The sequence below is a fragment of the Gadus chalcogrammus genome, chromosome 22 (assembly GCF_026213295.1).
Source record: "Gadus chalcogrammus isolate NIFS_2021 chromosome 22, NIFS_Gcha_1.0, whole genome shotgun sequence".
In the NCBI taxonomy this organism is placed as follows: domain Eukaryota; kingdom Metazoa; phylum Chordata; class Actinopteri; order Gadiformes; family Gadidae; genus Gadus; species Gadus chalcogrammus.
The window spans coordinates 3,734,522-3,758,873 of NC_079433.1; the positions used below are offsets into that span (position 1 = coordinate 3,734,522).

Below are 24,352 nucleotides of genomic sequence, written 5' to 3' on the forward strand. Positions count from 1 at the left end.
CCCCCCCCCCCCCCACTCCTCCATGAGAAGTACAAGACGGCAGTCGGCTTTTACACAAAACACTTGTACAATAATCCCATGTTCTGTTTCTTTGACGCCTTGGGTTGTCTGTAGTGTCTCAACCTGCCCCCGTTCCGGGAGGGAAGTCGTTTGGTTTGTTATTATTATTCATATTGTTTTCTTTTTCTTTTTACTTCTACTGCAAAGCAGGTTATTAAATTCGTTTTTATCCTACTCCTCCTCCTCTTTCCTGTGTTTTTCCCGTTGAAGAGAAGGAAAACCTTTATCGCGTTACTGTGACTCTTAAGAAACCGTGGTGGAAGTACTGCGGAAGTACTACTCCTGAAGTATTACTCCGGAAGTACTGCTCCTGCAGTACGGCTCCTGAAGTACTTGAGTACTACTAAAACCCCCCCCCCGCTTGTTCCCATAGACGACAGTGTTCAGTTTGGTCCCTGGTCTTTCACCCATACCTGCTCCTCCATGTGTGTGTACGTGAGATACCTTGCTAGCTTCCCGGGGAGCATTGGCCTGCCCCCCTCCCCCCACCACATGGGTTGATGTTTTTGTTGTTTTGGTTTACCTTAAGGATCACTCCTTGACCGCATGGTGGCGATTACTTTCTTTCTCGGCTCCTCCCAAGACACGATATCGCCTTGAGAAAGAGTTAAAAAACGTTAGTTACATTTAGAAACAAAATTGATTTATGCTCCGATTAGGTGGTTGAAGTCACTCTTATTAAGCACTCCTTGTGGCACCCCGAGGACCTGCGTGTGTGTGTGTGCGTGTGTGAGAGTGCATGCGCCGTAGTGAGTGCACTAGGGAGGGCTCCTTGATTTGCGGAAGTATTTCTTTCTTTTTTTCTCCTCTGGGGGGGTTTTGTCATGACGGGGGGGCGGCCGACCACAGAGAGGCTGACCCTCTGGTATCACCACGCAGCAGTTCACATCATCATGTTGTCCCCGGCCTCTACCCGAGTCTTTTCAGTAGAGAGGCGTGTGTGTGTGCGTGTATGTATGTGTGTGCGTGTCACACCCATCCTTTTAAATGTAGGATTGCACCCCGTTGGTCACCTCTGTAAGTTGGGGTTCTCCTTCTGTTTACTGATGACAGTTTTATTCAGTTCGGCCCTTGGATGTTGTGAGTAGGGCATTTGGTGTGTGTGTGTGTTTGTGTAATATCCTGGAGGGGATTGCGTTCTTCGATCGGGGTACACTCGCCTGCTGTTGTCTGGCCACATGTCATTTTAAAACAAACAGAACGAATAATTATGGCTTCTTTTTCTTTACGACATCCATACATATATATAAATTGAAATTGTGTGTTTACCATCCAAAAACGATGAACTTACTACAATGACATGTCACCATTCTTTTTGTTCTGTTTCATGAGGTTTTTATCACAACAGAATCGGGGGAATCATCGCGTTCCAGTGAGTTTAGTTACGAACACATCTACCGCGGGTGTGCTGTCAATCACTGAATCACCTCAGTATGTCTGCCACAGCCCCCCCCAACCCCCCGTTTCACCCTCCTGAGCGTTGAACGACCTGCCCATAGTGTATGTACCCCATGTTTAAGAGAAGAAGAAAAAAAAAAACGGTGTATTCCTGAAATACTGAATAGATTGTACTATATTTCCAGCGTTACCAAGGTACCGGGCGTGCTTCAGAACTGACCTAGCGTTTATGGTTTATTAAAAGGAACACACATGTATGTATATTGGTATGTTTCGTCTCCCCTCCCCCCCCCCCCCCCCCCTCCACCCCCCGACTTACATTCCCATAAACAAATGTTGCCATTTTTTTTAAGTTTAAGGGAGCAATGTACAAGCAGAGAAGTGTCTTATTATAATAAAATTATACAGAGGAAAAAGTTAAATAAACTTCTTTTGTTTTAAAGGAAAATACTTTGTCTGTGTTCTTTGCTGCATCTTTTTTCCTTTACTTCCATGCGTAAAGGTATTTTGTGCTCCTGCACAAATTAATTACATTTAAATGAATAATTGTATATTTATAATATCTGAGGGTTACACTTGTTTCAAGGAGGAACTAATTATTTTAAAGATGGTCACCATTAGTAAAATACAGCATATTTAGTTTATAGCAAAGCTATGATAATATCCCAACAATTTACCTGTTTCCAAACAGTCAAAGGCATAAACATCTTTATTTGTTTGTATTTGCAAATGTGTCAACGACTGTGAACCAAAATTGTCATTTACAAATGAAGAGGAAAAACATTCGATCAATGTATCCATACCTCTCCATTTTTCATAATTTATTTCAATAGACCTAAAATATGTATCACATTTCCTGTAGACCAATGGAGAGCCACGCACGACACCGTGGGTGTAGACGTCATTACGCAAGGAAAAAACGTCATATTGCGTGGAACGCGTCATTCAGGGAGGATTTGGGAGGTGGTGTCCATCTTATTGATACTGCAAGATAACCCACTTTTGAATTAATTAACAGTCACAGTTCTAATAGGGTGTAATATTAGGTAAGTAACGATATAACCCCACGCACACGTTTATTCGTGTTTCCTCGCAGAGTGTATCTTGAAGGCCTGGGCGGCCGTATCTCTAATGCGGCGTTTGGCCCGTCTGTGCGCCATGTTGGATCTCACCTAGGACGCTGAGCTAATGCTAGCTTAGCTTACCCGGCTAGGCTGTTAAAGCTAACACCTTATTATAATTTCGATGAAAAAAAAGGGGATTGCTAGATGATGTTCACGCCGCCAAGCATAATGCTTTGGACGGGGTTCAGGGTCCACCAGCACACCGCGTGTGACGGCAACAGAACCGTGTGTGTGTTTGAGTGAGTTGCTGAGCTCCACTGCTGTACGGGGAGAGGGGCTTAGGGGGGTATCGTGAAACCCAGGGACGACATAAACATGTCCGAGTCCTCGTGTTTTTTGAAAGACCACCCAGATCCTAATCTGATTAAAACTGTGTATTCCAGTTGTTTCCAGCCAATAGTGGTGTGTGTGTGTGTGTGTGTGTGTGTCCCCTTAAGTCCTCATAGTTGGCCTGTGTGTTTTCTCCACAGTCCTCTACAGAGATGAGTAGCTCAGAGGAAGTGTCATGGATCTCCTGGTTCTGTGGATTGCGGGGAAACGAATTCTTCTGTGAAGTAAGCAACGAACACCCAAGACGTCCGTCCACACCTTACGACACACAGACCGTCCTATTTTACCACGAGACATTTGGGCGAACTACTAGCACACACGGTGAAGCTTATGAAAGCAAAATAAGCTAATGCCCATTTCCAATAGATTATTAGTATTTTTGTCTTTGAGTATAACTAACGTAGTTTCCTGTTCTGAAACCACGTCAAAATGTGTCTACATTGACCTGAACTGACAGTCGGTTTGTGTTGTCGTGTGTGTGTGAGAGACGTATCACACCTCCTCCCCTCCCACTAGTGATCTCTTATCTAACGGTCTCTGTTCCTCCCCAGGTGGATGAGGACTACATCCAGGACAAGTTCAACCTGACGGGTCTCAACGAGCAGGTGCCCCACTACCGCCAGGCTCTGGACATGATCCTGGACCTGGAACCAGGTAGGACACCTCTGGCCTACTTTAAAGGCCCACTATGCAACTTCGGGAATTTCTTCGCTTTTTTCTTGGTTATGGCACGCACATTTCTCTACACAGCGCCCCCTTCAGTTTCGTAGTAGATATTTTACAACACTGTCGTAACAACTCGTTGACGACCCTTCCCCATGCACTTCTACGCGAGCCATGTGCATTTGTTTTCAAAGAAGCCGGCGAATGCGTGGAGCCATGTCCAAAGTAGATGTTCATAAAGTGTAGGCAAGGTTATGCATTTTTCAAATTGTGAATTTGTATTGCAATAAGCATAAAGCCATCCTTTTTTATAGTTGACGGGGAGAATTTATATCCTAGATTATAATTGTTTTATCTTAAGTTGAACAGAACAATCAGTGTGAGAGTGTTGGCCAACATAATAATCTAAATAAACAAGAACCTGGATTCGGGGATTCAGTCTGTATCTGGGGGACGAGACAGACGAAAAGCAAAACATCAATGGAAACAAAGGTGTTAATATGGTTGCAACCAACAAGCAAGCTAGAAACATAGAGGGCTCACAACAAAACGGTCGAGAAAACGATTTTTACAGGGCTCACAACAAAATGGTTGAGCAAACACATTTGTACAGAGGCTATCAACATCAAGAATACCACGAGGACAAAGTTCACCCAAGGGTACTTTCAATTTCAAAAGCAACACGGCCAAATCGGAGTCTGATTTGCAGTTTTTCTTTCAGTTCACGCTATTCCTGAAAAGCTTGCCCAACGTTTACTCGTGTCTGGCCTCTCTGTCGGTCAGTCTCCCTTTTCTCTTCTTCTGTTCCTCCGACATTGGGTTTCTCCGTCTCTTTTTAGTCGGCTGATATATGATGAATGTAACAATCCCTTATTTACTTGTGTTTATATCGAGCCGGTTCCGTGTTTGGGGGTCTGTGCCGTAAAGCAATTCGTTACTTCGCGAGACCCGAGACTCCCGCGAGAGTGGGCGGCGGGTCGCCGGCAGAAACATATTCCTTTTCTCCGCCAAGATGCGCAAGGGGGAGTCGAAACAACGAACAATCGAACAAAAATGTATAATGGAACCATCGCAATGACTCCTAGCCTGTTATATTAAGGTAAATCAAGCCAAAAAAGTTGCATAGTTCCCCTTTCACTTGTGTCTGATCTCTTTTCTGGTCCATTCTTCTTTTGTTCCACCGACAGTCGCCTCTTGGGTCACTTATCAGTCGATTGATCCATGATGAATGCAACAATTGCCTCGCAACTGGCTGTTTATATCTAGCCGGTGCCATGTTTGGGTGTGTGTCTGTGCCGTAAAGCATTTTCGAAACTACAATCTGACTACATTTTCGAGGATATTTCCGCTGCGTCACATCCGGAATGTCCCGGTCCGAGCAGATCAAGTTGAAAATGACACACCCACCAATCGACCCAGAAATGGATGCAGAACCATCAGCATAACTCTCAACCTGCATACTTAATGTAATTTTGGCTAGAAAAGTTGAATAGTGGGCCTTTAAAAGCATGGGGGGGGGGGGATGAGGTGAGGTCACAGGGTGAATTGTTGTGCCGTTTGTTCCTGGGTTCGATCCTCAATGCCCTGGAGGCTACCCGTCGACTCACTGGAGAAAGTGTAACGTGGTGGTAACAAGCTCAAGTTGCAGAAGAAGAAGATGCGGATCTCAGCTTTGTAGCTATCTGGAGGCATAAGCCCCGCCCACTTCTCCGTTCTGCTGCCCTACCTGCCGGACGACTTAAGGTCGGTCTTATAGAAAATCACTCGCGTTGTCACAACAGTGTGAGAATAACAGGTTATACCTGCCGTTCCGCTGAGCAGAGAGAAGGATCCTGTTTCGTGTTGTTCTGTGTCCCGTGGTAAACTCGATGACGTGGTGACCCTTGACCCCTGTTTGTTAATTCTCCCCCCCCCCCAAGATGAGGAGCTGGAGGACAACCCCAACCAGAGCGACCTCATCGAGCAGGCGGCCGAGATGCTGTACGGCCTGATCCACGCCCGGTACATCCTCACAAACCGCGGCATCGCCCAGATGGTACGTCCCGCTTCACTGTGTGTGTGTGTGTCACTATTTCTGTGTGTGTGTCTTTATCTTAATGTGTGTGTATGTGTGTTCCTGTCTCTGAAAATGTGTGTGTGCGGTTGAAACCAATGGGTTTGTCTCTCTCTCTCTGTGTGTGTGTGTGTGTGTGTGTGTGTGTGTGTGTGTGTGTGTGTGTGTGTGTGTGTGTGTGTGTGTGTGTGTGTGTGTGTGTGTGTGTGTGTGTGTGTGTGTGTGTGTGTGTGTGTGTGTGTGTGTGTCTCTCTCACTATTTCTTAGTGTGTTTGTGTGCTTGTCTGTGCGTGTGTGTGAGTCTGTAGCACGCTTACAATTGCCACACTGACTGTACCACACACAGTTTATTGACGGACTGAATGCCATAACCTTAAAGGGCCTTTCCATTGATCCGGCTTTATGTTCGTCAAGCTGTTACAACTCTATCTACAGTTAAAGGATTTCCGATGATTCTGGTGTTTTACACGGTTAAGGAAGGATTAGGAATTTAAGATTTATTTTTTTCTTTTGTACGAGTAAGAACTTGCACCGCATCCAGTTGAGGTGGACTTTAAATGCTGCATTATTGAACCGTGACTCTGTTTCCCCCACAGTTGGAGAAGTACCAACAGGGGGACTTTGGCTATTGTCCCCGGGTCTACTGCGAGAACCAGCCCATGCTGCCCATTGGTGAGTCCAAAGCCCAGCATCTCTCCCCTAACCCTGCCTCAGACCTGGAACACGGGACCCTACTAGTCCCGTGTTATAAACACGGTTGCTGCTGGGTAATGTAGGCCTTTATAAGAAGTTAGCAATGGCCCACTCGTCCATTTTAGAGTTGAGGCCTGTTTGAATAAAGGCCTCTCTCACTCGTTCTTATTGTTCTCGTCTGAGCCACGGAATTTGAATGAGCTGTTCATTGAATGACATTCTTGCATTTACGTCCATTCCTCGTTCTCTCCCTCTCCCCCTCTCCCTCTCCCCCTCTCCCTCTTCCCCTCACTCTCATCCCCTCTCCTCTCTCTCCCTCTTCATCCGCTCCCATCTCTCCCTCTCTCTCTCCCTCTTCCCCTCACTCTCATCCCCTCTCCTCTCTCTCCCTCTTCATCCGCTCCATCTCTCCCTCTCCCCCTCTCCCTCTTCCCCTCACTCTCATCCCCTCTCCTCTCTCTCCCTCTTCATCCGCTCCATCTCTCCCTCTCCCCCTCTCCCTCTTCCCCTCACTCTCATCCCCTCTCCTCTCTCCCCCCCTTCATCCGCTCCCATCTCTCCCTCTCTCCCCCCTCTCCCTCTTCCCCTCACTCTCATCCCCTCTCCTCTCTCTCCCTCTTCATCCGCTCCCATCTCTCCCTCTCTCTCTCCCTCTTCCCCTCACTCTCATCCCCTCTCCTCTCTCTCCCCCTTCATCCGCTCCCATCTCTCCCTCTCTCCTCCCTCCCCCTTCACTTTGTCACCTCTTTCCTCCCTTTTTTCCCCCCAACCCCCCTTCGTCTCTTTCCATCCCTTCCACTCATCCCTCCTCCCCCTCTCTCCCTCCCATGTCCCCCTCTCCCCCCCTCCCAGGTCTGTCAGACATCCCCGGCGAGGCGATGGTGAAGCTATACTGTCCCAAATGCATGGATGTCTACACACCCAAGTCGTCCCGCCACCACCACACCGACGGGGCCTACTTCGGCACCGGCTTCCCCCACATGCTTTTCATGGTGCACCCAGAGTACCGGCCCAAGAGGCCCGCCAACCAGTTTGTCCCCAGGTGGGTGTAGTTGGGACCAGGGGGGCACACAGTCCATACCACATGGGGATTGCAATGTCACAGAAGAGATTTCATTACATTCACATTCAGGACTTACAACAAGCACATTTGTCAGAAGGAGAAACAGCAATATATGGCTGTCGGTGCAGTGAGGATGTTCATAGAACCAAGCACTAACAATCACTAGGTTGACCCCGTTTCCTTTATACAATCAATAAATTGATTGTGTTGAAACTGCAACACAAGTCAAGTGTGTGTTGCAGTTTATACATAAGCTGCACGCACTAATCATAAATGAGGCTACTTTATAACAGTTCACTTTTTATCCCTAACTATACGTTAGTGGTGGGTCATAAAGTGCTTCGGTTTATTTTTGATGGGAGGGGCGATATTTAAATCTTTTTGAGCAAATATTTACCGAGCCCAAAAAAAAAAAAATCCTGGCACACAATGTCCTCTTAATCATGAGGTGGCAAACAAGCGGTGTGAAAACATGTCTGCGGTTTGAGAGCGCTTGCAGGCGGGGGGAGAGACTGGAGAAAAGGGCCTGGCTGGCTTTGTCAACAACCACAGGACTCAAGTCTGTCCTGCTGCGATTCTGGACTCACTCACGAGATGGGAGAGAGTATCCCGTTATGATGACCACCATTTGGGGGGAGAGAGAGAGAAGTGTTAGGAGGAAGAGAGAGCGACGTGCTCGGGTCTCTAACCTGTGTGTGTTTCCTCCCCGCTCTCTCAGGCTCTACGGCTTCAAGATCCACCCCATGGCCTACCAGCTACAGCTGCAGGCTGCGTCCAGCTTTAAGAGCCCGGTCAAGGCCATTCGCTAAGGCCCCCGGGGGCCCACACATCCGGAAATACGATTAGAGAGCGAGAGAGAGGATGACGGTGAGGTTGGGGTCACCTGCATGGAACTTCCTGTCCAGGCGAGACTACTTCCTGCTGGAGACTGTATTATTATTATTTGTGTTTTCTAGTTTAGGGAGAGATGGAGGGTGGGGGGGTGAACAAAGATGTATAAATGATAAAATGCGCACATGCCCAGATGACATGCACCAACATGGTATACACACACACACACACATACGCAAGCCAACACGCATGCACGCCAACACACACACACACACACACACACACACACCAAACGACACCAAACTCCCCGGTGCCAATGCGGTCTCAACAGAGCTCAGTTTTCTCGGTTGCGTTTAACAACCTTTTGTTATTGTTTTTCTTTAATTTACAACAGTGTCTGTTCGGTTTCGCTCCCGAGTAGAGAAAGCTATTTGAGTGCAGTGAGTTTCAAATGTATTCTATTTTTTTCACGGACCTGTAGTTTTAGCGTGAAAGGAATACCCCATGACAAGTTATACCGCAGTTGTAGGTTTCAGCCGCTGAAAAATTACGTTTTTTTTCTCCCCCCGTGTGGTCCGACAGCGCCCTCTGTTGGTGAGACCTTGCTATGTATTGGTACCGCTACATAGAGCGAATGTAAACGTCCCTACATTAACCCTACTGGCCCTTTTTATAAGACCATTTAAAGACCATTGCGGTCTCAATGGACACACAAAAAAGAGGAGCTCATACACCTGCTCTGAATCTACAAGCGTCCTTCTTCATTCATAGTAGAAGATATTTATTTCCGGACGTGTCAAGAAAAACACCAGACGATTTCCCGAGAGTCCCGCCCCCCTCCCCACCACATATTTTCTTCAGCGGGCCCAGTCTGCTCGACATGTCCCCTCTCCTTTGTTGATGTTCATTTTGTTTATTTTTTCCTTCCCCCTCAGATCAATAAGGATACTATGTCTTCATCCCACTTTTAATTATGTATGCGTGTTGTCATTGTTTCTGTGGAAAGTGAGCAGGATTTGGAGTTCACAATAAACTTCTATTTTCTTTTCATATATCTGTGTGCCTCGGTCTTTCTTCGATGAGGCTTCTGTTCCTAAATTGACCACCAGGTGTCCCCTCAGAACTGTGTGGGCAAAAGTATGTAATATAGTCGTATGTTATAAAATAGTCGAAGGTTAAACCACAACTATTATCAACGTTCACTTACTGAGGATTAGCCATACTCAAAACCTTTGAGAGTGCCTCTATTTGTTCACAAATAGAGGCCCCTGGGTGTGGCGAGGATTAAATTTCGCATGACGGTGACTCACTTGTCGACTAGACATTCAAAGGGCCGCACAGAAAGTGCTGAATAAACGAAGGCAAACAATATCAAACAAACACGTTCATCTCCTATTATCCCGAATTCATTGTGACAAATGTCACGATTTGTTTTTGTGTATTAAATCCAGCTGGATGTAGGCCTAATGTCGAATTTATCCAAGATTTGACAGGAGACATGGAAAATCAGTGTAAAACAGCAGATAAACCAGAACTCCCAGACCATCCCAGAGTCCTCACACCCTGGTGTTGGGAGGACAGCACCTGTGGAATGCGAGCAGTCCGCCATCAAACCTGGCCTCATGACTCATGAAGGGCTGTTTCTCCCTACCACAGTAACCAAGGGAAATAAGCCTGACGGGGCCGACGTCGTGTTCGTGTGCCTCTAGTGGGTGGGTCACATTTTCCAGGGAGAACCACATACAGAAGATCCCAGCTAAGTCATTTGGGTGAGGTCCATCCCGGCATGCGGCCAGTTCTCCTGGAGAGCTTGGGTGTGCTTGTTGACTTGGGCCTAGTGTTTCGTGTGTTTAGTTGTTCACTCACAACAGTGAATGAATCACCACGCCTCGGACATCACATGCTTCCCCCTTATTCCGATGGGATCCGTCACTTTGCCCTCCTAACTCGATATAAAAGTGGGCAGCACACATGACCTTACTGAGAGTTTCTTGGTGTAAATCGTGATCAGCCATCTAAGGCTGTGAACTGAAAAACAATTTGTTATAGACAGTTTCTATAACTTTTTTTGTTCCAAGGACCGGCCTATTCATAATTTATTTTGGATGACCGGCAGTCAATTTAATGACTACACCCAAGATGCATCATTTTTAATCAAAGGATTTGGCTGTTATCAACGTCATTTGTCATATTCACAAAAATTAAGCAACAGTAATGAAATGTCGGTCTCCCTTCAAAAATGGTGCAATATAAAACATTGTATTAGAGAAACACAAGAAAAGTCACATGAGACTTAAATAAACACCAAAGTAGTGCAAAGACAGACTAAACGTGCTGTTCAGCTGGTTCCGTGGGCAACAAAAAGAGGAAATCTCCCTTCTTGTAGTTCTCTCTTTTCCCAAAGATGACTCGGGGGAATTCAACTTCATAGTTCTGTTGTTTTCCATGTCGTCTGTTTCCCTGGTACACGATCACACGGTCTGCACACCAGACCGTGTGATCGTGTACCAGGGAAACCGACGACATCATTTAATCATGCGATGTTTTGCCCTCGTTGCGATGGATGTGGTGGACATACTGTCAGGTTGTTTACTTATTTGAGTTGACGTGCAGGCTCTTTTCTAAAGACATTGTCTGCCGGGTCTCTTGTTACATTTCCAAAGGGTTGAGACAAAAGTGGGCCGACTCACATACGCCCAGGACAAGACCAGACCTGCGATGCTTAATGCTATATCGCGGTTTAATGCTATAAACTGGTTCAAGTGAATGAAACTGCAGCCTGCAAGGATTTGGGTCAGGTATTTACATGTGTAATGCCATGGTTTAACCCATCTTCTGCTGCTTGATTTCTCTTTGTTTTTATAGAAAAAGGGAACTTCTGGTAAACAGACCAATGTTTAACTGGGCTCACCCATAACCTGTAGGCCTACAATAGTACAGGGATCGACCTAAAAGGTGCTTTTTAAGTGGACGTGGCCGTTTTAGCCGAGGTATTTCCAAGGCCTAATTGGTTTTGGGTGCAATCCTACAGTTCTAGGCAGATCTCGACTGGAACCCACTGATAATTGGCTCATATGATCATTTCTACACCACCTGTCATACTTGCATCCCACAGAATATTACATCAATTATGGGCCTGGTCGCATTCCGAAAACATGTCGTCACCGGGCGCAGTAGTGTTGGGAGTAAACATGTGCTTGCCTTGCAAGGTCTTATCAAGAATAAAATCTACTACTTTTAAGGCTTGTTTGCTCTCTGTATGTTGTGCTGTATGTTGTGTCTCACAACATACAGAGCCACGAAGTGTTAAATCCCTGTAGCCCAAGGAGGAGCAAGGTCACGGGACCCGCTCTGTCGTCTCCTGAATCACCCGTTGTTCTTGGAGAGGATCATCACAGATTATTACCACAGACAGTGAGGAGGGAATGAATCCTGACGCACAACTCACATTTAGTCAGGAACAATATATATCACTCTCGGTACAGTAAGGACGTTCATAGAACCAAATGCCAAGCACTAACAATTGTAAGGTAAACCCATTTCCCGCATACAGTCAATAAGTATGTGTTTCAGTTTATACACAAACTGCACCACTTTATAACGCACTAACCATAAATGAGTGTCCTTTACAACACTTCACCACTTCATATACATAACTATACGATAGCGGTGGGTCATCAAGCAGCACTTTAGTTTATGGTTAATGTGAGTGGAAATATTTCAATTTTTTGAGAAAGTATTTACCAGCCCTAAATGCAAATCATGGCTCACAATGTCCTCTCCATCATGAGGCGTATGAGGCAGAACGACCCGCCCAGAAGCAACTAGTCAAGACGTGACGCAGGGAGGGAGGGAGGGAGGGGGGGTAGAGGGCTGGGGAAGAGAGAAGTGGTTGAAGGGGGGGGAGAGAGGTGGGGGGGGGGGGGGGGGAGAGAGGTGGGAATAGAGGAAGAGGGAGATGAGGGGTATATAGAGGGAGAGGTGGGGGAATAGAGGACGATAGAGAGAAGAAGAGTACATTAAGGGCCAGGTCGTACAAAATAGAATCAGTATGGGCAAAAGACTAAGCAGGCTACTAGGTGTGTGTGTGTGTGTGTGTGTGTGTGTGTGTGTGTGTGTGTGTGTGTGTGTGTGTGTGTGTGTGTGTGTGTGTGTGTGTGTGTGTGTGTGTGTATGTGTGTGTTTTTGTGTGTTTGTGTCTTTAAAATAATTTTTTCAGAGGTTTTAATAAGATGGAATTGACAGAGGCCCAAGTCCCGAGGAATTTAATTATGCAAAACAAACCTATTCCTATTTGAACTGGAACAAAGCAGCGCAGGAATCACAGCTCTGGCTGTTCTTGCTTTCCATAACTAACATAGTAGGCCTGTTCAGGTAAAAGCTGCATACATGGTAGTTTTCCTTTAACTGATTAACAGATGTGTATGGCTGCGTTAGTGGTTAACAAATACCAGGTACTATCATAAACCAATTCCTAAATTTCCATGTCGTGCGACTGTGACATGAAGGGCTGTGACATTGAAGGGCTTTTATATGAGGTATGCAAGTGATTGTATCTCACTTAAAGGCTGTGTTGCAGGGTAACCGGAAGTTTCAATTAATGGGTACAAAAAGTACTCAAAATATGTAGATCATTCATAAAATGTCTCCAAAATAGTGTTACAGTCCAGTTTTTGTCATTTTTGGCAGTAACAGGTGTTTTCTAACATCATTCGGTGATTACGTCACTTGGGGAGACGTGGTGGAAGGTAGCCTCATAGGTTTGGGTTTCAATTGGACTACTTTTTTACGACCTTGATAGGCATGGCTTGCATATTGACTGATACAAGGGCCTTTAAAGATGCTAAAATGCCATAGATTTTACTTTCATATCAACAACTGGAGGCGTGGGTTTATTGACATAATTTAAGGGATTTTGATACAGGCTTGACTTTAAAACTATGGAGATAAAATTATACTATTCTAGCCTTTTTGCCATATGTTTAATTTAGGCTCACCAATATTGGATTATCTGTCAACAACAGATAGGCCTAACTTAAATATATTTGATCCATACATGCAGTTCCAAGACACATTTTGAGCATTATATCATTGGTATCATCACCAGCTATTATTAGCTTGTTTATTTGCTTGTTTTAATATTAAATAAGTGGATTATTTTCCTAAAAAACAGTAATTATATTGGAAGAAAAACGCAAAATGTTAAAGATTTCCAAAGTTGGTTTATCTTGCCGTGACATGTTGTATTGGGTTTAAAAATGAGTTTTAATCATGTCCGCAAAGGTGACACGACGAAAACCGGTGAAACCCCTTTATATCTGGATACTTCTCCCCACCTGTCCGTCTTGTCTCAAGACGTTCTCCATTTTGATTGTCGAATCCAACAGGTGGGCGCGGAGGTCCAAGCCTGTAATTGGTTACCGGTGACACCGCGAGACGTGGGTGGAATATTATAAATAGTGGGTTGGAGCGCAGCCATCGCTTAAACCTGGGATAACGGTCACCGTACGGACGCACTTCTACAGCTCCAGGAATCTGAAAACATCTGCAAAAATGAACGGAATTATCATCCGTGTCTTCGCTGCTGGACTTTTCATCGCAGTCGGTAAGGAAAACTTTATGTATTGCGCGTTTTCCTCTCCCTTTACTCCCTAGCCTACTATTACGGTCAGATTATAAAATTAATATGAAAAAAAAAAAAAAAGCCTTACAAACTATATCCCAACATACATAATAGTTAGTCTTTGCAATTCCAAGTAGCTAGTTGGATACATTTTTTTTTTAAAAACAGCCTGACAGGATAATTAGATAATAACTGTCACCCAACCATAAATATCGCGCATCGTTGGTATCTCGTTTACTATTTATTTGTGCGCTTAATGTGCTTAAAACAAAAGTGCTTATGTCTATCCTCCCAAGTGGTTCAAATAAGTTACTCAAGACAAGACACAATGGCAGATCCCGACTTGTCAGGATTTTTCATGAGAAATTCCTCCTCAGGTTTCTAGCGGTCCTGACACACACAGCAGGTCTCCCTTGGGGTGGGGCACGTCCTAGGCGTCCCTTACGGTGCACCGAGCCGCTATTCTTGTGCATTGTGTCTTTAACGGCCCTGCTTCGTCTCTCGTTTCGCACCACACCCCGTAACCTGGGAGTTATTCTGCTTGTTGTAGGTACCAGGAACCTGACCCTGTGTCCCGGGGATACCTGTGGTTGTTGTACCAGGACCCTAACCCTAAACTGCTCATATGGATAACATAAAAGCAAATGCCTTATCAACTAAATCCCAACAAGCATAACAGCTAGTAGTCCATGTCATTCCAAGTAGCTAGTGGGATAAAATGTTGGGAGAAAACTCCCTGACAGGATAATTAGTTGAACTGGCGCCAAACCATAACTCACGTATCCCTGGAGTGTAGGGCCTAGCTCTGCTTGTTGTCCCAGGCTCGGGGCGTGTTGACTCAATCTGTACGGTTGCTCGCACTTCAGGATAGTGGGGCTCTAGTTCAGAGCTGACCCTTTTCAGTTTTCCTTGTTTTTCTACTTTTGGGACTCGATTGAAAAAGGTGTTTATTTTGAATGTGAAAAGGTGAAATTTTTTTTTTTATATATAGGCCTATATATAATTGTTCTACCACTGTAATTCTGTATTGTTAAATGCTTTTTAGTGGGGTTGAATACTAGTTCTACTTTTTTGGACGTTTACCGTTTTTTTTTTACTCTGTCTTTAACGTCATCGCTGTTTGCTGATCCGCGGTAAACCAGCCCCAGGAGATTAAAAACTCTGTGTAGAATCGTCCTCTCCGTACTTTACCTGCATCCTGCTTCTTGTAAATATACCTTTTAAAGATGACTTAACCTATTCTTTCCATTGACCTTCTTATAGGGACAGATGGACACCTAATAAACGCTTCAACAATATCAGACATGCTAATTTATCATACCAACCCAAACAATGTGAAACCCATCAACGCTACACCTGATGTTACATGTAGATCCATGGATCGATCTATTTTTAACCCATAGTGTCCAGGCCATTATTGATAAAAGGATTTTAATCATTAAACCCAGTGGGTTAGGAGAGCCACTGATAAACAGCAACCCTCCAAAATCCATGGACCTGAACCCGAGATCGCTGTAGCTTTCCATGCAGTAGGCCTCAGCCTACCAGGGGAGAACTGTATTTATTCAAAAAAAGTATACTTTTGCTAAGGCAACGAGGTGTGCCCCGATCTCCTATTTCCAGCCAGAAATCCTGACGCCCTCTGGCCACCAGAGGTCGCCCAGGTGACCACCCTATCATCGCTTTAATTGCGTGTTGCAAGGTCGACCGCTTGATACGCTTATCCATAACTAGGATAAGCGTTCCCTGTTTTTCTATCTACAGGGTTCGAATATGAGTATTGCTGGCGTCTATGCAAAAGCTAGATCCTATCTATTCAGACCCGAACTCCTTATGTTTGTGGTCGGTTTGAATATCCGGCTTCAGTGAAGGATGCCGCGTGGGGCCCCATTTGTGCTGGGACCTCTCAACGACATTTAACGTTTAGGTCGGTCGGCTTACGCCCTCCGGTGGTGTACACTGGTAGTTACTTGATAGGGAATAAAAGCATTTCAGCATAGCATTGCTATGAGGTGGCCTACTGAAATAGTACGCTAATTATCGTGCTAGCTAGCCGGTATTTTGGATTAAGCAGTTAAGTTAATTTGTGTTCCTAACTTCCACCAGTAGGCCCACATACAGTAGTTATTATAATGGACACAAAAATGAAAGGGCAATGAAAGTTAATCGTTGGGGAATAATAGGCATTGCCTAAAAAAAAGTCAATGTTTCGATTTGCATCCCTGTCTCTTTTGGATATAAATCAGCAAGTGATTGTGAAACAATGAAAAGGGACTTCCTGGCAACGCAATGGCATTGACTGTGGTTGGACTAGAATCATAAGATGGGTTTGTGTGATGTAATGGGGATGGCTCATATACTTTTTTGTTATTTTTTTAACATTAAACGGGCAGTCAGGAAACCGCCTGCCCTGACTTTAATAAGACCCTGAGACATTCTTGGCTCCTTTTCCACTAATGCCATTATTATGGAACTAGTATCAAGCCTATTATGGTATGACAACATTAGCATACATGGAAATCATTTTTTTATTTATATATTCAATCAACTTATATCTTTCTATTATGTTTCACTTTTCTCTGTGAAAAATCAATTTACGGCATATTCAAACATATATTATTCACATATCCCAAATTCAATTGAGTAAAAGGTTAGAAAACCAGACGGCCGATTCAATTTCTCAGTAGAGAGAAGGGCAGAGTGGATGCAATGGAAAAGTACACAGTGAATACAATGGAAAAGTACACAGTGGATACAATGGAAAAGTACACAGTGGATACAATGGAAAAGTGCATGGTCTATAACAGGGATGGGCAACTTTCATGATAAAGAGGGCCACATTTTTCATCATAACCATCGGAGGGCCACATGACTGCACACTTCAACTAAACGTGAGCTGAGAGAAGCTACACAATTTTGAATTTGGTAGATATGATTTCCTGTATTCTGGTGCATTTTGGGGATGGCCACTTCCTAAAAAATCATCCAGAATCATAACCTATGTACGGTATGTTAATTGAACCAACATACATTCATTTCATGTTTTCCATGCTCAAACAGCCACATGAATGGTCAGTATTTTTATCAGTGCAAAGGGCTCACATACATCATCATTCAATGAAGTCAAGAAACTGAAAAACAGTGGCCCAACATTAAGTGCAACAACTCAATGAACTCAAACCCAACAAGCAGTTGTAGTAGTTGTAGTGGCGACTTAAGTGGATATCTTTAATGACTGATATCGCTTCTAAGCAAACTAGACGCATGGGTTTGCCTTCGAATTCTATGAATTCTTCTCATCTTTCTTGACCGAGTTTTCTGTAACTCGATCAATTATTATTATTCTTTTTTTTTTTCTTTTTTTTTTTATTATGTGCGGGCCTGACTGAGTGAGGATGCGGGCCGCACTGAGTGAGGATGCGGGCCGCATGCGGCCCGCGGGCCGCCAGTTGCCCATCCCTGGTCTATAAGATGGAAAAGCAAACGGTGGATAAGATTACGTATCTAGGCAAAAAGGGGACCATGTGGTGATGTTTACTCACTTTGGGCTGAGCGAGATACTTTGTTAAGGAACTAAATACCGATAACAAATCAGAATAAGTGTTTTGTGTGTATGATTTCCGGAATCAGATTCTCATCCTCCACAAAAGTTTGGGTGCGGCCGAAACCAGTGTTGCAAGGTGTGTGTGTCTATCTCTCTGTATGTGTGTGTGTGTGTGTCTGTGTCTCTCTCACTATTTCTTAGTGCGTATGTGTGTGTGTGTGTGTGCCTGTTTCTGAATGTGTGTCAGTGTGTGTGTATGTGTCTCAGCAAGTTTTTGCGCGTGTGTGTGAGTGTGCGCTCCTGTCTCTGAATGTGAGTGTCAATTTGTGTCTCTCAGCCTGTGTGTGTGCGCGTGTGGACACTGGATGTCATCGCTGTGGTGGAATCTCAACTATGAATCACCAGACATGCGCGAACACGAACAACAACGACATGGGTGTCCATGTTTACTAGTCTGAAGTAAGCACTTCAGGAAAAACCTCATTCCCCATCGCCATGGTTACTCGTACCTGCCAGCGCGGTCGTCGTAGCAAGCCCTGTGTGAGCTGTAATCACATAGCTGTACAAACCTTACGGCATGTTGGCCTGTGCTAGCTGACAAGCGTCACACTGCACGCTTCCTGATGTCACTTCCACTCTGTGTTCTACAGACATTCCTCTGTAGATGACAAACTACGAAGCTAAAATGGCACTTGTCAAATAAGTCTCGGTTCCTCGCTGAGGTAAAGGTATTAAAACAGTGGAGGGTTTGTGTGTGTAGATAATGGGCCTGACGGCACTTTGCTCTCCAGTAAAGGTCTCCAGTGGGAGAGGACACGACAGCAAACAGAGTTAAGCCGTACTGTAAACCACGGCTGAACCTCCCTGGAAAGCAAACGGTCGTAATGCAGGGAGGGTCTCTCCACCAACAGGACACACTTGCTCCACGGTTCACAGACGGAGGTTGGAGACGGCTCCTCAGACGATAGGGTACACAGCGGTAGGCTCCGCGTGGACGCCTAGGGCAGTCTAGCGGTTAGGTAACAATAATAAGTATCAATGTTATTCATACTTATTTGTACTTTACATAAAACAAAGGATCTCAAAGTGTTACCCGGCACAAGAAAAAAGAGCAGAAGCAACATGAAAACAACTGAAACTAGGGCAGAGAGACGCTGCAGATGCTTAAACCAAAACCTAGGCACAGAGAGGCTACAGAAAAGGTGTTAAGGTTTAAAATAGACGTCGAGCCAAAGGCTTTTCTAAGAAGGTAGGTCGCCTGACTTTCCGACGAAAGGTCCTGGGTTGGATCCCGGACATCCGTAGGCGTCGCCCCCCCCCCCCCCCCCCCCCCCCGAGCCCTAGCCGTCTCTTTGAAGGCGAACCGCTAAGCCCGGCGGCTAACCTCTAACGTAGGAGGGTGCTCCTACATATACCTGATGATAATCGGTTGCGTTACTCCGCCTCCGTCAAAATAGGGCGGAAAAGCTGGAGAATTGACGCCATTGGTCCTATCTGAAAGCCGGAGCGATGTTATCATGTCTTGCGAGAGGAGACAGCCGGGTTTGACCGTTCCCTTTTTTGTGTGGAGATCTACCCAAGACTCACAGGTTGAAATGGTTACAAATGTAATAATGCTAATTTTGTGTGCCGCCGTCTGTCCCACCCCCAGCCCACGCATTGAGGTGCTACAAATGCGATGGTGGCATTGGAAACTTGTGTCTGACCACGGAGAAGAAGTGCGCAGCGGGCGAGCAGTGTTTCAGCGGCAAGGGGGAAGCAGGTGAGCGCGTGCAGCCGCAACACACACACACACCGAGCCGCGGATACGTGTGTGCCACGGAAGCGGGTCACTCCAGTCCTTACCCTCTCCCCATTCCCTGCATATCTGCTGTTCGCTCGCGGCCTATCTGCCGGGCGGCATTCCTCCGCTGGAATGTTGCACAAGATCCCAGTTTATCGATGCCGATGCTGAGAATGGACTCGCTAGTTTCTCTAGTGGAGGAACTTTTTGATTAGTCTATGTTTTAGATTGATACCGTCGGGGAAATCGAACCATGCAGTCACTTGACCAGTGGCAAAATGTGTGGAAGGTGTTCCACTTCTAGCCCACTGGTGCTGATTTTGAACCCTGATGTCTTCAGCCAAACCTGTAGGCATTGACCCTATATTGGTCTAGATATGATTAGAATATAATTGGTAGACTAGGAGAAAACCTTCCTGAGTATTATTCAACTAAAGCCATGCATCATTATTTTTATCATATTTAAGAAAAGTATAAGTCACAAATGCGGTCTAGCCATTGATAAATCTTAATTTTTTATATTTTATTACGGCAATAGTTTCCTCCAATTGAAACGTATCTAAAGTCAGCTTTAACATATATTTTATACAGTCCGTAAGCGTTGCAGCATTTTTTACACGCCTTTTGCTGTAGTTTGCCTTTTGCTTTTAAACTGTGTTTCAAATGATCCTTCGGAGACTATAATAACAACGAAAGCATAACAAACATCTGTCTGCAAAGGAGGTCTTATCCACCACGATAGCTCCAGCCTCTGTCAGCCCACAGCTGTGTCTGGGCGAAGACGATAAGGGTCCTCTAAACATACCTCATCTCTCATCTTAAATAACACTCTGGTCTCGTGTTCCCCAGCTAATTTTCTGCCCATCAAGACGAAGGGCTGTCTGGAAGCAGACCAATGCAACAAGACGAGCGATACCAACATCGGCAGCTCCAACGTCACCGTCTACAAGATCTTGAAGACCTGCTGCACCACTGATCTGTGCAACGCTGCGCCCGGGGCCAGCGGCCTGCCTCTGCTGCCCCTGCTGCTGGCCTCCTTCACCTCCCTCCTCATGGTCTCTGTCGCAGTCTGAGAGGGCGCACACACACACACACACACACGCACACACGCACACACGGAGATGTACACACACACAGTCATACATACATAAGCACACACACGGATAGAGATGTACACGCCCACACACACACGGATACACAGATAGAGACGTACACAGATATAGAGAGGTACATACAAACACACTATAGATCTATATGCAAGTGCACACATGCACACAAATAGAGATTTACATATACACAGATAGACATCTACATTTGCATACATAGAGATAGGATGTACATACAGACATGCATATTAATTCACATAAAGGGATTCACACACAGGCACACAGATTGTACAGACAGACACAGAGGGATGCATACACACACACTCTTGTTATAAGATCCTAATTATCCACTTATCTGCACAGCCAATATGCCAAAAGGTGCGCTATAAAGAGAACCACACACAGGCCACGGTGGAGCTGGTCTATGTCTGATTCAAAAGATTTTTATTATTATGTCATGACTCTATGAAACCTTTTTCGAGTCTGTCACTGTGCTGTTCATGTTTATAACCATTAAACATTTGGTTTCCTCTCCATTTTGAGTGTTTTCTCTTTTTTGTGCAAGGTTGTAATACAACGCGAGTGTGAATTGTAATTAGGATGCACTATAGCGCAGGTCCCAAGAAGGACGGGACACTGTGTGGCTTGACGTGTTGTGTAGAAATGAATACTGTAGATAACATGAACACCATTTGTAAATGATTACTTGACCACACTATTTAACTATTAGTTACTGCTTTATACAGCTTCAACTTATGTGAATTAATGTACACTTATTGTAAGGTGTCACCACATTTCCATTTAAAACCTGAAAACAAAGCCCTCAACAGACTATATCAGGCATACCATCAAACAAAGGTGTTGTACAATATATTATTTATACATTATATATATATAGCCTACTACCATACAATACTGACGGGTTGCAAATGACGTGTGCGCCATCAGCATCCACAGTGCCGCCCTGGGACCCGCGGGTCCGTTTGCAAAAAGTAAGTTAACATGGGAGTTGCGGTTTGAATGGATAAAATAAAAAGCGTCGTAAACTTGACAGTCCTCAACCGATTCCAATGAGACGTTATATTTTCAAATTAGGTCATATTGTTAAAATAAAATATAAATGTGATTGAAAAAAAAAAGACACAAAAAACCTTGCATTCAAAACGACCGATAAATGTAACCGATACAATGCTTATCCAGAAGGACGGCGGCCTCACCGTTTACTTCTTATTAATTGTCAATGCGACTTTTATATTTATATGGTTGCTGTGTTGCCCTGGTTGGACAGGTCGAACATGTTCTCGCTCCAAAATAAGGAGACTCGTTCATTCAGCCATTGCGAAGTGACGAGGACAATCCCCCCGGGCTGTCTCGTACTCTCCTCGGTAATTAAGGCGTGTACATCGGAATGCACCGTGCATTTTGAAATGACGCAACCTGAGAACAGTGCTATCTCTTAAATCCGATATCAATCCACCGAACATTTTTGTTTTGGCTTTCGGGTTGTAATCTCTCTTTGGCTGGTTTAACATTTTAAATACGGCGGGCGATTTTCCCTGAGTAAATTAATAAATAAATCCACAAATGCCTGTAATCTTGATCCGTGTTTCGGGGCGCGATTGCATGTAAACAATAGGGAGACATAGACATTCAATTCCAGAATGTAAGATTTTCCACACTTAAACTCTTTTTAATCGTTTAAGTGGCCCGTCTCACTCAACTGGTTTCTGAACTCTTACGCACCTCTCAATGTTCCGCCTTTCTTTATTCTGGGCTTTAGTTGCGGACATGAGTCAAGGTCAAACGTGCCGGCCTTGTTGTGCAATAGGTGGTGATGGCGTCGGTGGTGGCGTTGGTGGTGGCGGTGATGGTGTTAGTGACGTAGGGGGGGGGGGTGCTGGTAATGGTGATGTGGTGCTGGGGACGGTAGTGGTGGCGGTAGTGCTGCTGGTGGTAGTGGTGATGTGGTGACGGAGGTGATGGTGGGGATGGTGGGGGAGGTGTTGCTGCAGGGGGGGGTGGTGATGTGGTGACGGAGGTGATGGCGGTAGTGGTGATGTGGTGACGGAGGTGACGGAGGTGATGGTGGGGATGGTGACGGTCGGGGTGATGGGGTTGCTGGGGGGAGGTGGTGCTGCTGGGGGGGGTGGTGGTGGTGGTGATGGTGGAGGTGGAGTGGGGTTGGTGGGCGGTGATTCAATGCAATCGACTGCACCTGAATGGTGCGTCCGACTCAATGAGTCATCAATGAGTCATCAATGAGTCATCAATGATACGTCAGAATCAATGAACGGACCACACTGTGTATCCCAGCCTTCTTTCAAACTGTCCTTTAAGTGTGTTTTTCCTTTTTTCAAAACGTAGCCTAGTCGGACGCCACATGTTAACCAGACACCAATACAATACATCTGAGTGCCCGCGGCTCAGCGACACACACCTGAGAGTGACCTCTGACCCAGTAGCTTCCGCCTCCACCCCTTTTCTCCACCGATACCCCCACCCACTAAAAGCCCCCTTGCATGACGTCCGGGGAAACTCCTCAGCAAACGTCCTGGCCGGGAGAAGAGACCCAAAAACCGGTTCCTGTTCCTGTCGTCCGATTGGCTTGAGTGATTTCCAGAGCCGAGGTCTGTCCGGAGTCCGGACTCAGAGCCCCATGGTTCCGGACAGACCTCCGTGGAACGCGTGGGGCCCTGATTACCTTGTTGTTCGACGGCTAAATAACAAACAATTCCAAAAGGTTTGGGCCTGATAATGCCACAGGTGACAAATCGCCCTAAGCATGCAAGGTCAGACGTCATTGTTTTAATATATGGGCCGTGACAGCGGACAAACAAAGACTTATCCGTCATGGGTGAGGCTGCATGATGAGGCCACCCCACCCCCCACACCCTCCCCCCCACTCTCCCCCTCTCTCTCTCTTTCTGTGGGTGTTGTCTGCCTTCATGACACCCCACAGTAGGAATGCAAATCGACCAGTTGAGCCCCTCCACACCCCACGCTGCTCAACCTGACCCCCACGGGACAGTATTTAAAACACCCGGGCCTCAGGTGAACACACTCAACAGCTCCTCTCCTCTGCAGTCACCTCCTCTTCTACAGGACTTCTCAAGACAAACACAACACTCTCAAGATGGCAAAGATTTTGGGCGTGATCGTCGCGGCACTGGCATACTTCATGCTTGGTAAGCATCCTCTCAAAACAAATCTAATCTCCTTCTGCTGCGGTCAAATGAACCAGCCCGCTGTTTTCTTCCTATTCTGCTTCTACTTCTTCTTTCTATTCTTCGTCTATTATGGTATAGCAGATGGCAGCCGCAGGGTTTAGCTGTGGTGTGTTTGGCCCTTGTTTTGTGTTTAGCGGTTGTGTTAAAGTACGAGCTCAGCCCGGTTGGAGGATGAAAGGTCGGAGAGGGCCGAGAGGGACTCCTGCTATTGCCACTATTCTAACCTAGAACACACAGGGCTCTACGTGATTGGACCACATCTGATTGGTCTGGGTCGATTCCGATTGATTGAACCACTTCCTTTTGGCTAGCTGACAAACGTTGAGGATAACTACTGGAGCGCAACTAGGTTGGATCCAAACAGCTTGCGTCCATCTTGAAAGTTCCATCCTATGTTGAGGTGACTTCGAGTGAGTTTGTAGTTTCACTGACACCTTGATTCTTCAAGGCAAATAACTTCTGGCCAATCAGTCGCAAACCCCTTGCTGAGAGCAACCCGCGATACCGTGGATTTAAAATCCATCGTTTGAACAAATAACAAATCCGGGCGTGGCTATGCTACTAGGAGGTCAAAGCGCCTAGCAACCCGCAACGCAGGCCCAAGAGAACCACGGCAGGGCTGGGGAGAGGTCGGTACCGCGGCCTGCTCTCAGGCGTGGGCGTAGTTTGGTTGGACTGTAATGAAATCGTCTGGTTGGTTGGTCCAGCTCCACAACCCCGCCTGGCTGTAAGGGGCCTTCAAGGGCTTTCAGATTGAGAACGTTTTTATCGTATGTATCTGGTGCACAGAGATAACGATAACATTGTCTCTGTGCACCACATACATACGATAACGCGGTCTCAATGTGTACATA

The 24,352-nt window shown here is 45.6% G+C and overlaps 2 protein-coding genes across 2 annotated transcripts; both read left to right on the forward strand.

Moving 5' to 3' along the window:
• The first annotated feature begins 2,376 nt into the window (after positions 1 to 2,376).
• csnk2b (casein kinase 2, beta polypeptide) lies at positions 2,377 to 8,975 on the forward strand. Its single transcript, XM_056582747.1, has 7 exons — positions 2,377 to 2,504; positions 3,053 to 3,136; positions 3,464 to 3,566; positions 5,495 to 5,610; positions 6,225 to 6,300; positions 7,174 to 7,363; positions 8,103 to 8,975. Exons 2-7 carry the CDS (start codon positions 3,065 to 3,067, stop codon positions 8,191 to 8,193), a joined length of 648 nt encoding a protein of 215 aa, XP_056438722.1. The 5' UTR covers positions 2,377 to 2,504; positions 3,053 to 3,064; the 3' UTR covers positions 8,194 to 8,975.
• Positions 8,976 to 13,677: 4,702 nt separating this feature from the next.
• Positions 13,678 to 20,826, forward strand: LOC130375704 (prostate stem cell antigen-like). Its single transcript, XM_056582748.1, has 3 exons — positions 13,678 to 13,820; positions 19,034 to 19,144; positions 20,015 to 20,826. Exons 1-3 carry the CDS (start codon positions 13,769 to 13,771, stop codon positions 20,236 to 20,238), a joined length of 387 nt encoding a protein of 128 aa, XP_056438723.1. The 5' UTR covers positions 13,678 to 13,768; the 3' UTR covers positions 20,239 to 20,826.
• The last annotated feature ends 3,526 nt before the right edge of the window (positions 20,827 to 24,352 follow it).

Bases quoted from the DNA above. Each gene is read 5' to 3' on its own strand.
- csnk2b (XM_056582747.1), top strand. From the start codon at position 3,065: ATGAGTAGCTCAGAGGAAGTGTCATGGATCTCCTGGTTCTGTGGATTG. The intron at 3,567-5,494 runs GTAGGACACCTC...CCCCCCCCCAAG, and splicing joins GATCCTGGACCTGGAACCAG to ATGAGGAGCTGGAGGACAAC. The intron at 7,364-8,102 runs GTGGGTGTAGTT...CCGCTCTCTCAG, and splicing joins GCCAACCAGTTTGTCCCCAG to GCTCTACGGCTTCAAGATCC.
- LOC130375704 (XM_056582748.1), top strand. From the start codon at position 13,769: ATGAACGGAATTATCATCCGTGTCTTCGCTGCTGGACTTTTCATCGCA. The intron at 13,821-19,033 runs GTAAGGAAAACT...TCCCACCCCCAG, and splicing joins TGGACTTTTCATCGCAGTCG to CCCACGCATTGAGGTGCTAC. The intron at 19,145-20,014 runs GTGAGCGCGTGC...CGTGTTCCCCAG, and splicing joins CAGCGGCAAGGGGGAAGCAG to CTAATTTTCTGCCCATCAAG.